Source organism: Oncorhynchus tshawytscha, linkage group LG14, assembly GCF_018296145.1.
Source record: "Oncorhynchus tshawytscha isolate Ot180627B linkage group LG14, Otsh_v2.0, whole genome shotgun sequence".
Taxonomy (NCBI): Eukaryota; Metazoa; Chordata; class Actinopteri; order Salmoniformes; family Salmonidae; genus Oncorhynchus; species Oncorhynchus tshawytscha.
The window spans coordinates 42,465,169-42,479,072 of NC_056442.1; the positions used below are offsets into that span (position 1 = coordinate 42,465,169).

At 43.8% G+C, this 13,904-nt stretch overlaps 1 protein-coding gene across 2 annotated transcripts in view; it reads right to left on the reverse strand.

Moving 5' to 3' along the window:
- The window catches only part of LOC112267237 (solute carrier family 12 member 9-like), a 53,558-nt gene that overhangs the window by 21,631 nt on the left and 18,023 nt on the right, over nucleotides 1–13,904 (reverse strand). For both annotated transcript variants that reach the window (XM_042297552.1, XM_042297553.1), the window contains exons 7-9: nucleotides 6,309–6,466; nucleotides 5,589–5,671; nucleotides 4,579–4,703 (exon numbers count right to left, since the gene is read on the reverse strand). In XM_042297552.1, the coding sequence (XP_042153486.1) occupies nucleotides 4,579–4,703; nucleotides 5,589–5,671; nucleotides 6,309–6,466 (366 nt within the window). The remainder of the gene's footprint in view (nucleotides 1–4,578; nucleotides 4,704–5,588; nucleotides 5,672–6,308; nucleotides 6,467–13,904) is intronic.

Genomic DNA, 13,904 nt, shown 5'->3' on the forward strand with positions numbered 1-13,904 from the left:
CTGGGAGCGCTAGGCTACGCTAAAAGACAGCTTCATTAACAGAGTGGAACGCACCCGAGCACTAAATGCTTCATAGCCCCCACTAAAACGTGATGGGGAGAGAAATAGAGAAGACAGACTGACACAGTCGTTACCCTTCTCTCCTTTTCTGTTCTCTCCATCACTAGTGAAATGCTCTTCTTTTCCCCTACTATTTGCTCTAACTTTCTCTCCCCACTTTCCATTTGTTTTATTGCCAATTTCACATAATTTGTCACCCCCAATGTCATACTTCTCAGTCTTAACCTCCCCTTACATCCCTCTACTCCTCTCTTACTCTCCCTCCCTGACAGTGTTATTATTTTAAAAGCTCACCCTGCCTGTGCTCCCTCTCCACCTCCTTTTCTTTTGCTCTTTGTAATCCCTCTCTCATTAGTGTCAGTGTATCGCTGGCACTCCCCATGTCTCCCCCCTTCTTCCCACCTCCCTCCTTGCCCGCAACCCAATCATTTCCCAATGACTGATGTCACTTTGCTGACATCAGCGAGAAAAAAAAAAAAAAAAAAAAAAAAGTGTCCACCATCAAGTACTTAGGGAGAGAGAGAGGGGACCCGGCAGCCAGCCAAAAGACACGTCATGATTAGAGAGGACACAACTGTGCTACTGCCAACCATCACCTTAAAACACCCCCGCTCTGCAAACACACACTCAAGTGCACTCAAAGCTGGCAGATCTAGAAGTACATCAGTGAGTGCTCATTCAGACATTACGTTACTCATATCATTCAGAAGGGTCTCTCACTGTAATTAGAGTAACCTTCACAAAATGTACGCTAAGAGTGACAGAATACAGTCAGACTCACTGCATGTGTAGTTAATAACAGAGCCTGGGCTTCAAGTCTTACCCAAAAACCTAGCCTGTGTGTGTCTATGCCAGTCAGCCCGGTCCTCTAAACCCAGTAGTCAGCCCCATCAGTAGTGAACATACTGTCCCAGAGGAGCGCTCTGGAAAACTGGAGCCAGTCACTGACGAAGCTGCAGCCAACCCCTTTACACACACATTCAGAAAGATGAAGAGGAGTGTGTTGGACACAGTGGACACAGGGGTTTTTTTTATAAAAAAAAAAATTCACACCCCTATACACAATATTCTGACACACACACACACTTAACAAGCAGACAGCTCTTCCGCTACATCATAATTCAGCAGTCCCCTCCCCTTCCCATCAGCTAAACAACCGTGTGCCAAATTTAGGGGAAAGGAAATATTTCTGCTAAATTAGTTTTGCTAATTACAGAGCAGTTCTCAGGGGAGAGCAGCGCTAAATGGCTTTAAATGATTTGCGCCTGGAAAGAGGTGCAGGGAACACAATCAACAACAACAAAAACAACAACACTCAGAACCCACCCTGCAACAACAGCAGCAGCAACATGCTAATATAATTAAGGAAGTGCACCACAGCAGCCAGCCAACCACGTGCCTTATCAGCCCCCAGCTGAACCCCATCGGCCAATAGGGAGGGCGATACGGAGAGAGGGAAAAGTTTGGGTAACATACATACACATATAAATAAAACTTTTCTAACTTTATATACCCTTGACACATGGACAAGCACAGATATGGACAGAGAAGTATAGTGAGGTAGGAACTTCGAGGGATAGTTTATCCTTAATGAAAAATGTGTTGTGATATACGTGTCCACACACCAACTCAATCACACATCATTAACAGCATACATTAGAGCTGCACGACATGATTATCTAGGTACTCTTAGCTCTAAGACTAACTGAAATGTGCTGCCTGCTTGAGTGAAAGGAGGTGGGTCTTGGTGTGTGTTTGCGCAGTGAATATTGCATGTCTATATCGTAACTTCAATTAAAATGTGATTAATTGTGATTACATCAACATTTGAGGATTCACAGTATTCAACACACACACTTATTTTCAGTCCTTCTCAGATGTGCAGCTGGGAGCTGTGGCCAGTTTATGTCTTAATTAGCACGTGGCCACAACACCCAGCTGGTGCACACTGTGGAACACTAACTCTCCACACCATCCAACCATCAGATAGAGAGCATGGCATCCTCTCTTCTTCAAAGAAGTAATGACCCCTAATGTAGCCTAAGCTACTGAAAATAGGCCTTTTACACAATGAAATCATGACAGGAGAGTTTGATTCATATTAAAATAGATGCGTTCAGACAGACTACTTTAGGAAACTTACTGAAGGGACATACCGTATAGGCCTATAGAGATAATCAGCCAACTCACACACCAGTAAAGCACCCGTCAATCAAAGCCACCAGCAAATATTTCTCCTTTCCTGAAAACATATTAAAAAACCTTGGCCTACCTTTCCAGAAGTAGGCTATAAGATAATCAATTGACAAGGAAAGTATGAAGCAGACAGCTATGCTATAGTATGAAGACGAAATTGGCCATCATCAAAATAGCAACAAATACACACGTCCTCAGCCTATTTATCAGCGACGCTGATCAGAGGGGGAGTGTTGGAAAGACGTTTTACTGTGAGGAACTATTATAATTTGAATGGATGTAAAACAAACACAAAAAAAGGACTTTGTTGATAAAAATCTGGGCACTAAATAATAAGTTCATAAGATAGTGTAAGTGCAATTCCTCAAGAATATCTTAAGATTGAATGATTTTCTTACAAATATCTTCTTACGAATCTTCTTAAGAAGTTTGTTGCTAGGCAATAAATTTAGCTAGCTAGCAATCGGGTACTTCTGCGCGCACACACACACACAAAGATCCGTCAACATTAATAGGACAAAGAAACTAAACACATGCTCAATGCTCAGAGTGCGTAAATGATAGTATGATAAACCAAAAATGTGTTTCTCATAAGTGTAGCAGGTTGTGAAATCTGCAAATAGCTCTGGCTGGGCCACTCAAGGACATTCAGAGACTTGTCCCAAAGCCACTCCTGCTTTGTCTTGGCTGTGTGCTTAGTGTCTTGTCCTGTTAGGTGAACTTTTGCCCCAGTCCTGAGCACTCCGGAGCAGGTTTTCATCAAGGATCTCTCTGTACTTTGCTCTGTTCATCTTTCCCTCGTTCCTGACTAGTCTCCCAGTCCCTGCATCTGAAAAACATCCATATACTGCCACCACGCTTCACTGTAGGGATGGTGCCAGGTTTCCTCCAGACGTGACGCTTGGCAATCAGGCCAAGGAGTTTAATCTTAGTTTCATCAGACCAGAGAATCTTGTTTTTCATTGTCTGAGAGTCCTTTAGGTGCCTTTTGGCAAACTCCAAGATGGCTATCATGTGCCATTTACTGAGGAGTGGCTTCCGTCTGGCTACTCTACCATAAATGCCTGATTGGTAGAGTGCTGCAGAGATGGTTGTCCTTCTGGTAGGTTCTCCCTTCTCCACAGATGAACTCCAGAGCTCTGTCAGAGTGACCATCAGTTTCTTGGTCACCTCCCTGACTAAGGCCCTTCTCCCCCGATTGATCAGTTTGGCCAGTCAGCCAGCTCTTCTTAGAGTATTGGTGGTTCCAAACTTTTTCCATTTAAGAATGATGGAGGCCACTGTGTTCTTGGGGACCTTCAATGCTGCAGAAATCTTTTGGTACCCTTCCCCAGATCTGTGCCTTGACACAATCCTGTCTCGGAGCTCTATGGAAAATTCCTTTAACCTCATGGCTTGGCACTGTCAACTGTGGGACCTTATATAGACGGGTGTGTGCATTTCCAAATCATGTCCAATCAATTGAATTTACCACAGGTGGACAACAAACAAGTTGTAGAAACATCTCAAGGATGATCAATATAAACAGGATGCACCTGAGCTCAATTTCAAGTCTCATAGCAAAGGGTCTGAATACTTATGTAAATGTGATATCAGTTTTCAAAATTTTAATACATTTGCAAAAATGTCTAAAAACCAGTTTTTGCTTCATCATTACGGGGTAGTGTGTATAGATTGATGAGGAAAAAAACTATTTAATCAATTTTAGAATAAGGCTGTAAAGTAACAAAATGTGGAAAAAGTCAAGGAGCCTGAATACTTTGAGCGCACTGTACACACACACACAAAACGCTGTCCCTCCCACACAGATCCAAACACTTGCATACGCCACAGGAGCCTGCTAAGGGGAGAACGGCTCATAATAATGGCTGGAATGGTATCAATCACCTGGAAACCCATGTGCGCTGTGTTTGATACCATTCCACTCATCCTGCTCCAGTCATTACCATGAGCCCGTCCTCCCCAATTAAGGTGCCACCAACAACCCCCCCCCCACACCACACACACACACTTTGCTGCTGCTACTCTGCTCTTTATTTTACTCTTCATAATAAGAATAAGAATATCCATCATGATACCTAGTCACTTTACCCTGCCTTCATGTACATATCTCAAAATACCTCGTACACCTGCACATTGATCTGATACCTGTACATAGCACCATTCTTCTGTACTTTGTTATCCCTCACGTTAACTACCATTTCATTTTGTATTATTATTTCTTAACTCTGCATCGTTGGGAAATGTTCTTAAGCAAGCATTCCACTGTAAAGTCTACACCAGTTTTATTTGGCGCATGTGATAAATACAGTGACTTAGTACCTGAAGTTAGGAGCCGAGGCCCACTCCAGAGCCAGACAGGCCAGGTCCACAGCTGCATAGACCAGCAGGAAGAAGATGGTTACAATGCTGGCGATGGTGTTCAACTTCCCTGTGAACAACACCAACTATAGATGGAGAAAAGAGAAGAGTAAAACTGTGATTGTTTCATTGACGGGAGAGAAAAAGGACGGAGGGAAGGAATAGTTTCTCCTCTGACCTCCCCAATGCTAAGTCAGTCTCCCTAGTTGACCCCCAAGAGGCTCTTTTACAAAAGCATTAATTAGCTATTAACTGAGCCCTCAGCCACAGGCCAGCATGGGCAAATTATGGGCCTTCCAGTGCACCACTCAATCATCTGTGTGTGTGAGATCAGGTCATTCGTCTTCATGCTGTATGCCCAGTCCATATAACGTGTACATGATACTGCAACATTTCCCCATATTTTTTCTACTCCCCCCTCGCTCCCTCCATCCATTGCTCCCTTTCTCTCATCTGAGATTGTTTAACATGGAGTGAGATTAGATTTTCGTTCGTGTCATCAGTGTATCATTGAAATGGCTGAAAGCGAAAGAGAGAGCGTGCGAGGGATAGAAAGAGGGCCAGGGCTAGTGACTCAATGAGCTCTGATACAGGCTAACGATTTCCTCTAATTACTCCCCCACTCCAGCAGAGAAACGGAGCGAGGGATGAGAGAGGAAGAGAAAGACAAGCCATTTAGCCTTTCTCACTTCTTGAAGAGTATCTGACTAGCCAATCATTAACAGAGCTCTCTCCTCTTTGCATCTTTCCCTCCACTCTCACCCATGGTCTCCCTTTCTTGTTAAGTCTTGGCCATTTCTCAGTAATCTCAAGTGACTTCCCTTTCTCCTCTACTCTCTCAATCTATCTTTCCTTCATCTGAACTGATCAGATTATTGAGCATGTGAAATTACACCTAATCTATCCTGTGTCTCACCTATACTAGGAACCAGGATAGGAGGACAGACACCCAGGAGTTCCCATTGTTTTACCTGTACTAGGAACCAGGATAGGAGGACAGACACCCAGGGGTTCCCATTGCCAGATGTCTTCTTAGCTGGAGACAACACCGTGCCTGCAGAGAGCGAGAGCATATGTGAGAGCGAGAGGGAGGTCGAGAAGGAGCAAAACGGAGGGGATTAAAGTTAAGGACCACATTTCACAGTTAATACATGAAATTAATTCAATTAGGAGACTTTCAACTCAAATCAATGCAGCCAAGAACAGGGGATGGAGAGAGGGAGGAAATAAAAGGAGAGGATAGGAGAGGAAGGAAAGGTAAAAGGAGGAAGACAAATCAGATAGTTTTAAACTGGGTGAGAAGAGGGGTGTTACACTATATTAGCCAGTGAGTGTAGGAGAGTGACAAGGTGATGCCGTATGCAGCAGGTATGAATGACACACACATAAGAACTTCATTTGAAGTTAGACACCTTTAATCAAACAGTAAACTAGGCAAAGAAGACAAAAAAAACTACTAAAATCTCTTTTTAACCCCTGAAAAGCATTGCTAGCAATCCAGAGCTGAGTCATTGTCAGTTTGGTTGAGTCATCTCCCCTGCTCCAGCTGCCCACTACACGGGAACCCTGCTTAATATCGCTATTCATCTCCCTTATCCACACACAACGCCAGTGAAAGGAGAGACAGAAGAAGCTATAAAGAAAAATAATGAGGGAGAGAACAAGAGAGAAGAGGACATGGGTGTACCCACCAAACAGGTCGTCCCGTGCCAGAGCGTAGAGGATGCGAGAGGCCCCTATCAGGTTACTCATGGCAGCAGACATGGTGGAGGAGTACACACCAACGGTCACCAACGGGTTCCACACATTAATGTCCCGCAGGAAACTGTAGTCCCTCTGGAGGAGAATACTGAGAGAGAAATCAGATTATTATACACAATTCAAATTAAACACGTGTTACCTATGAAGAGTGAATGGTAACACGCAAACAAACATCGACATGAATAGGTGCAAGAGGAAAGGGGTGAGACAGTGGGTGAAAGAAAGACCGACCGATGTTCAACTTTATTTGCTGTGTGTTATCTTAATACTTGAATAAGAGATGGAGAAAAATCTGAGAAAATGGACACCCCTCTCTGATTGTGCCCTGCCTCACTCCACCCCTTTCCCACACAATGGAGCTGTAGAAATCAAAATCAGTAAAGCAAGTCTGCGCCTCTCCCCACCGCTCTTCACTCTCACCATATCTCCCTCAATCACTATTTCCGCCTTCTCAACCTACTACCGCCCCCATTCCATCAGGTCTTTCTACCCCTCTCAATCTCCCCCCTCTGCCCACCCCAGTGTCCCTTTTCTCCCCCTCTGCCCACCCCAGTGTCCCTTTTCTCCCCCTCTGCCCACCCCAGTGTCCCTTTTCTCCCCCTCTGCCCACCCCAGTGTCCCTTTTCTCCCCCTCTGCCCACCCCAGTGTCCCTTTTCTCCGTCCCCTTCTCCCTCTCTGCCCACCAGTGTCTATTCTCTCGCTCCCCCTCTCTGCCCACCAGTGTCCATTCTCTCGCTCCCCCTCTCTGCCCACTACTGTGTACATTCTCCCTCACTCTCCACTGTAATTAAGACTCCCGTCACGTTCTTTCAGGTCGTCTAGTTTTAATACTTATCATCATGGCCCTATTAAATATTGTTCCGTCCAGCCACACATCTGAACACCATTTTTTCACTGAAACCCAGATAGAGCCACACACGATAAATTAATATCTCCCCGAAAAATAGGGAATGCCAATGATTGGTTTGTGCGTGTTAGTTGATGTGTGTGTGCGATTGTTCGTCTGTGTTATGAGTCGGGTGCCGCAGTAAAATGTTTATGAGCCATTGCTTTAATCAGGCTCTCTGACATATGCTTAATAGTGATTCACTTTCAACGGTCCTTTCCACAAGCAATACACACACACACACACAGAATATCAAAAAAAATAACACCCATTTGAGTGTATGCTCGTGTGTTGGATCATTGAAAGTGACTGTTTTGTGTGTGTGTGTGTGTGTGTGTGTGAGATGGAGCTGGTCAGTGCTATGGCCTTGTTATTAATCCTTGTGACGTGTGGCAGGTGCAGTATAAATCTGAATGGGCTTGACATTTTCAAATCTGCACTCCAAAACAAAGCCATCATGAAGAGGTGACAGCCCTGCAGAGAGAGCAGAGGATATAATAAGTGCATTTGTGTGTGTTCATGCACAGTTGGGTACTTTCATATGGTCATTTTTATTAACATGTCTGTGTAAGCTATGCATTTGTAGAAGCATGTGTGTATACGGTTGTTTTTGAGTGTGTCCGTCCTGGTGTCCCCTCCATCCCATAATGTAGATTATTGATCGGATCATGAAGCTGGAATGAGCTCTGCCATGGAAATAAAGAACAGAACGAAGTAAAGCACCTGACAGAAGAAAATAGGTTTTTTAAGAGGGGAATGCAGTTAAATGAGTGAAAGAGCCTGGAGAGATTGGACACTCATTCTCATTCCACACCTCATCTGCTCTTTCCCTCATTTGTTGATCCCCTCAATCATACTCTTATTTGTTTATTCATACATTCATGTTCTTTTGCCATTTCTTAATTTTTTAAAATTACGCTTCAGAACCAACTACAGAGGGGAGGCAAGCAGACAGAGAGAGGGCCATACAGAGAGAGGGCCATACAGAGAGAGGGCCATACAGAGAGAGGGCCATACAGAGAAAGAGCCAGAGAGAGAGCCAGAGAGAGAGCCAGAGAGAGAGCCAGAGAGAGAGCCAGAGAGAGAGCCAGAGAGAGAGCCAGAGAGAGAATGTATGATGGTTAAGTGCTCCCTGGGGGCTAGGCTGTGGCTGAGGAGTATAAAATGGGATCAATAGCTAACAAGGCCTGCAGAGCTCCTCTCCCTCTCTCATTCACTCACTACCACTCTCATTCTGTCTCTACTTCACCCTTCTCCTATTCTCTGGCTACATTCTCCTTCCTGATACTATGTTTATGTGGTTAAGTTATGAGGGTCTCCATTAGCTGTTGCTCATCCAGCAGCTACTCTTCCTGGGGTCCACGGGATTACAGAGGACATGGGCAACATAAGAACCTTCTCCATCTCTCTACCTGTGTGATGGCAGTGACAGGACCAGTTGTAGTAAGGGTAGGAGGGTGAAGTCCACCAGCAGACAAGACCGCTTTCACCACGCTACTGCCATGGAAAGAGAGACAGAGAGGGAACAAGAGAGAGATCTCTGTGGTGGAGAGACAGCAAGCAAATAATGTGAGGATGGACAGGGAGAGCTAAGGACAGGCACTCTGCAGTGGGGTGATTGCAAGGGAACAGAGGTATGAGACAGAGGGAGAGCAGACAGACTGAGAATGTTGTTGTTGACTTGTTGCCTCACAATGTCTGGACAAGAGACTAGTACTACGAGCCAGCGAGTGTGTGTGTGTGGGGGGGCATGAGAGAGACAGTACAACATTCTCTCACACACTAATAAAAGCCATATGAGAGGCTAAAAAGCAGAAGAAAAAGCAAAGAGATAGCAGAGCCTTGTGGGACTACACAGCTTCCCCACACACACACACCAGGCTGCATGTTGGAGATAGCAGAGACTTGCGGGACTACACAGCTTCCACATACACACACACCAGGCTGCATGTTGGAGATAGCAGAGCCTTGTGGGACTACACAGCTTCCCCACACACACACACCAGGCTGCATGTTGGCGATAGCAGAGCCTTGTGGGACTACACAGCTTCCACATACACACCAGGCTGCATGTTGGCGATTGCAGAGCCTTGTGGGACTACACAGCTTCCACATACACACCAGGCTGCATGTTGGAGATAGCAGAGCCTTGTGGGACTACACAGCTTCCACATACACACCAGGCTGCATGTTGGCGATAGCAGAGCCTTGTGGGACTACACAGCTTCCACATACACACCAGGCTGCATGTTGGAGATAGCAGAGCCTTGTGGGACTACACAGCTTCCACATACACACCAGGCTGCATGTTGGAGATAGCAGAGCCTTGTGGGACTACACAGCTTCCACATACACACCAGGCTGCATGTTGGAGATAGCAGAGCCTTGTGGGACTACACAGCTTCCACATACACACCAGGCTGCATGTTGGCGATAGCAGAGCCTTGTGGGACTACACAGCTTCCACATACACACCAGGCTGCATGTTGGAGATAGCAGAGCCTTGTGGGATTACACAGCTTCCACAAAACAAGCTGCATGAAGGAGATAGCAGAACAAAATGAATACATTTATTTAATAATTTAGTCCGTAATAAATACATAAGCTTCAATAGCAGGATGGGATTAGCCAACAGGTCACTGACACACAATACACACACACACACACACACACACACACCAAAGACACTCAACCAGAGACACACACATTCACCACACACACACTACAATGCCACTCATCCATAGGAGGAGATAGAGATACACAAACAAACACGCTGCAGTTAGTCATACACAAATACACACCAAAGGACACTCCTTCAGGAAATGAACACACACCCACCCACCCTCTCTCTTCACTTACCCAGAGAAAGAGAACGACAGTAAGATACACACAGATCAGTCGGGTCCCTAACCAAGATACACACGGTAAGCTGAGTGTATATTGGGGGATTGGGCAGGACTTGGCTGTGAGGGGTTGGAGAATTGGCAGTGTCACCACTGGCTACCCTGTCACACAGGGTTAACAGACTTCTCATCTCTGGGCACTCGACCTTCCTCCTCCATCATCATATTTTACATTGGGCTCCTATATGCTTCTCAGAACCATCTAGAACACATACACACTCTGTAAATATGCACCTGTAACCTATTCAGGTATGCATCAGGTGTCACTCTCCCAAAAGGAAACACTACTGTAGATCTGAAAACCCATTCTGAATCTCCCTGACATCCACTTTAAGTGAACACAATGCCTTGACCAAGAACGCAGAATAACTAGCTGAAGAGGAGAGCAATTCATTTTAGCTTTATTCAAAGGTTATACCGTTTCTGTATCAGTAAGGCCTAGGCAGCCCAATTCTGATCTTTTTCCAACTAATTGGTCTTTAGACCAATCAGATATGAAAACAATCTGATGTGAAAAGATTGATGTGATCGGTAAAAAGATCAATTAGCGGGAAAAAGATCAGAATTGGGCTGCCTGGGTAAATGCAGCCTAAGAAACCTCTTGTTAGAGTCTGAAACACAAAGGGAGCTCCTCATCTTGTGAGATGGTGTGACCGCCACCTGTTGGATATTTCGGGATACTGCTACCATGTTAATCCATTTCTGACTAACAAAAGGGGAATAACATCTAACTCAAAAAGCTTCTCGTTGTTCTTCTTCAGTGAGAATCACTGACCCAGACCGTGATCGTCCTTCAACTGCTTTCCCGTCAACGAGGTGTTGTTGCTATGGCAATGCTTGGCGACGATGGGGGTGTTTGGCATTTAGCAATGTCTCGATGTGACGTTGACTGATGGCTTTAATACACATTCTTCCTACTTAATCTCAGTAATCTATTTAGTCTGTCTCTTAATGACATGAACCGGGACGGTGGTGACAGGTTTACTTTAAAAGTTAATATCAGAAATATGATAAAAGTTTTTAGTTTGGTGACAGATGCACTAGCGACATGGGTTTTTCCTGAAAAGTGACTTGAATAGGAAAAACTTTGGGGCCTTTTTTGGATCCTACAACCGACAGCCACATGTTACTTTCAACAACAAAAAACATGGCATATTGTTGATAGACATAACCTGTGACCTTCCTTGTGACAAGGGTGTAACTGTTTCGTAATGTAAATTGGCATTTATGAAGTTTACCTCTAGTCAAGGATGTTATACAGCCCTTCTGGTGAATGAGGTTATAATCAATGTGGAATTCCCTGACCAGAAATAAAAAGTTTGTTTCCAGTAACAGGCCAGATGAAATGGTGCTTTACCCCTGGTCAAGTTCCCATTATCCTCTTCAACACGTTACTATACTCTATGTACTACTGGAAGAGCAGTCAGCGTGGTTTCACATGTGCACGAACTACTAAGACAGTTCAGTAAAAGGTTTATGGTTTTGAGACACCATCAAGTACTATAAAAGGACCTTGGAGGCAGTATCATTCATAAACCCTGTACATTTCCTCCATTCAGTCGAACTACCTAAGACCAATAAAGTCACACTCCACTGCATGCCGGGCCCTGTCCAACAAAGAAAGCAACACTAAACCACAGCAGATAAGGACACAGCTAGATAACAACCTGACTGAACCTACTGGAGAAATAAATCCATTCTTATTATCCTTTTGTTCATATCCTGAAGTATGGATCGAAATATACTCTGAATTTCCTCAAAGTGTAAAAACGTACATGTGCCTCTACAAGTCCTGAATGCCACTTCCCTCATGATCTAGATTGTGTAGAAATCAACCACCTAGGATATCATGTTCCGATGAGTCTCATCAACTACTACATTATCCATCCCTGAACACGTTTACATGCACACAGTATTCCAGATAGTAGCACATATTCTGCTTGAGGTCTTATTCAGGATAAGCTGTTTACATGCACTTTTGATATCCCTGAACCCATGAATATTCCTCATTTAAGTTCATATGGGTTAAATGGAATAGTAAGTGAAATGTAGACACTATCTGTAGGTCTATAACCTCTCACATGTAGAGTAATATAATATTAACTCCTGTATAATTATGCATTTCTTGTAGCAGGTCAAAAATTATAACAGATGTTAATTGTGTCTTGAGAACAGGAGTTGAGAAATAGGATTTCTGTCTTTCAGCATCTCTTGAGAAAATGTGAATGTACGTGCAAGTTATCTTTTGCACTTATGCAAAGCAGACAGTATTTCAACCAGATAAAATATACACCCAAGACGAACTGAAGTCTTATCAGAGACAGTTTATCGTTTTCTCAGTTTTCATTTCCATAAAACCAGTCAAACGGATGACATTTGGACATCATTCCACTGTTCTGGAGTTATTGCATTTTCTCCCCGGTCCCTAAATGAAACAGACAACTTCACCATGTTAACTGGGTTATACTGCATTCATTCTATCGATGAAAGACATTCTGGTGAGCAATACTTATTTTGGTCTTCTGGGCAACCAGTTATGACAGAAGAGAAGCTATAGTTGACAAATGGCCTACCAAGTGCTGAAAATTATATAACCAGAAACGTATCTAAATTAGGGGTGAAAGTAAGCTATTACCATCCAGTAGACTATGGTGTAGCAGCAAAATACATTCTTATGGAATTATGGTGGATGGAACTGTGCAGGTATAGCCTACTTTTTAAGTCATTTGTTTGATAATCAGATGGAAAAAAAAGAATAATCATAACACCCATGATACATGAAACTAAGCCTGCGCAGACAGCAAAAAACAGTAAACGGGATAAGATATTTACATGCCACAGTATCCCATCTAAGATCAGCATGTCCCAGGCATCTTCTCCGGGTTTCTCATAACCGGGATAAAAGCTTTTTTGGGGTTATTGTAAAAGGGATATGATGTTTAACTCAAAAAACAAAATACTTGAGTATCCCAAATAACGAGATATTGGTGGGCATGTAAACATGGTCAATGAGTATATTTCTAGCTGCTAATGTCTGATCTACTCTTACTTCCTCATTCCACTTCTCGTTTCTATTTGTGGTGTAAAATGTCACATGACTACTTCCACATAACTATGAATGCCCCCGGACACACAAACGTTTTGTTATTCTATCCTCGTGTGGACCTAAAATTGATTTCCATTCAACATCCAATTTTCCCTAACCTCTTACCCTAATTGTAACCTTAACCCTAAAACCTAAGCTTAAAATAGCCTTTGTTCTCATGGAGATGTGGGAAATGTCCCCACGAGGGAACATTATTCTTGTTTTACTATCCTTGTGGGGACTTTAGGTCTTTAGATAGAAGAACCAACCCACCCACACTTCATGGGAACAGGGTCTCATTGCCTCCATTGAAGCAGCCCTCTCGTGAGGTCATGTGATTAGCAGGTGGTGCCAATTTGAAAAGGTGAAAGGTCAATTTCACACTCAAACACACACTAAGATAAGCCTACAACGACCACTAACCACTGTTTCAAATGAAAACATTAATGACTACAACCACATCAATTTCAGGAGGGGAAACGGTAAAACAGGCAGAGGGGAGGACAGGGAGGAGTATAATTTATGGCTGTATGGATTTCCAATGCTCCTTTTATATCAGTTTAGCACTTTGGCAACACTTGCTTTAGTGCCACATCAATACTGCACACTGGCACTGAGCTAGAGACAGGAGTGTGAGTGAGAGAACGTGTG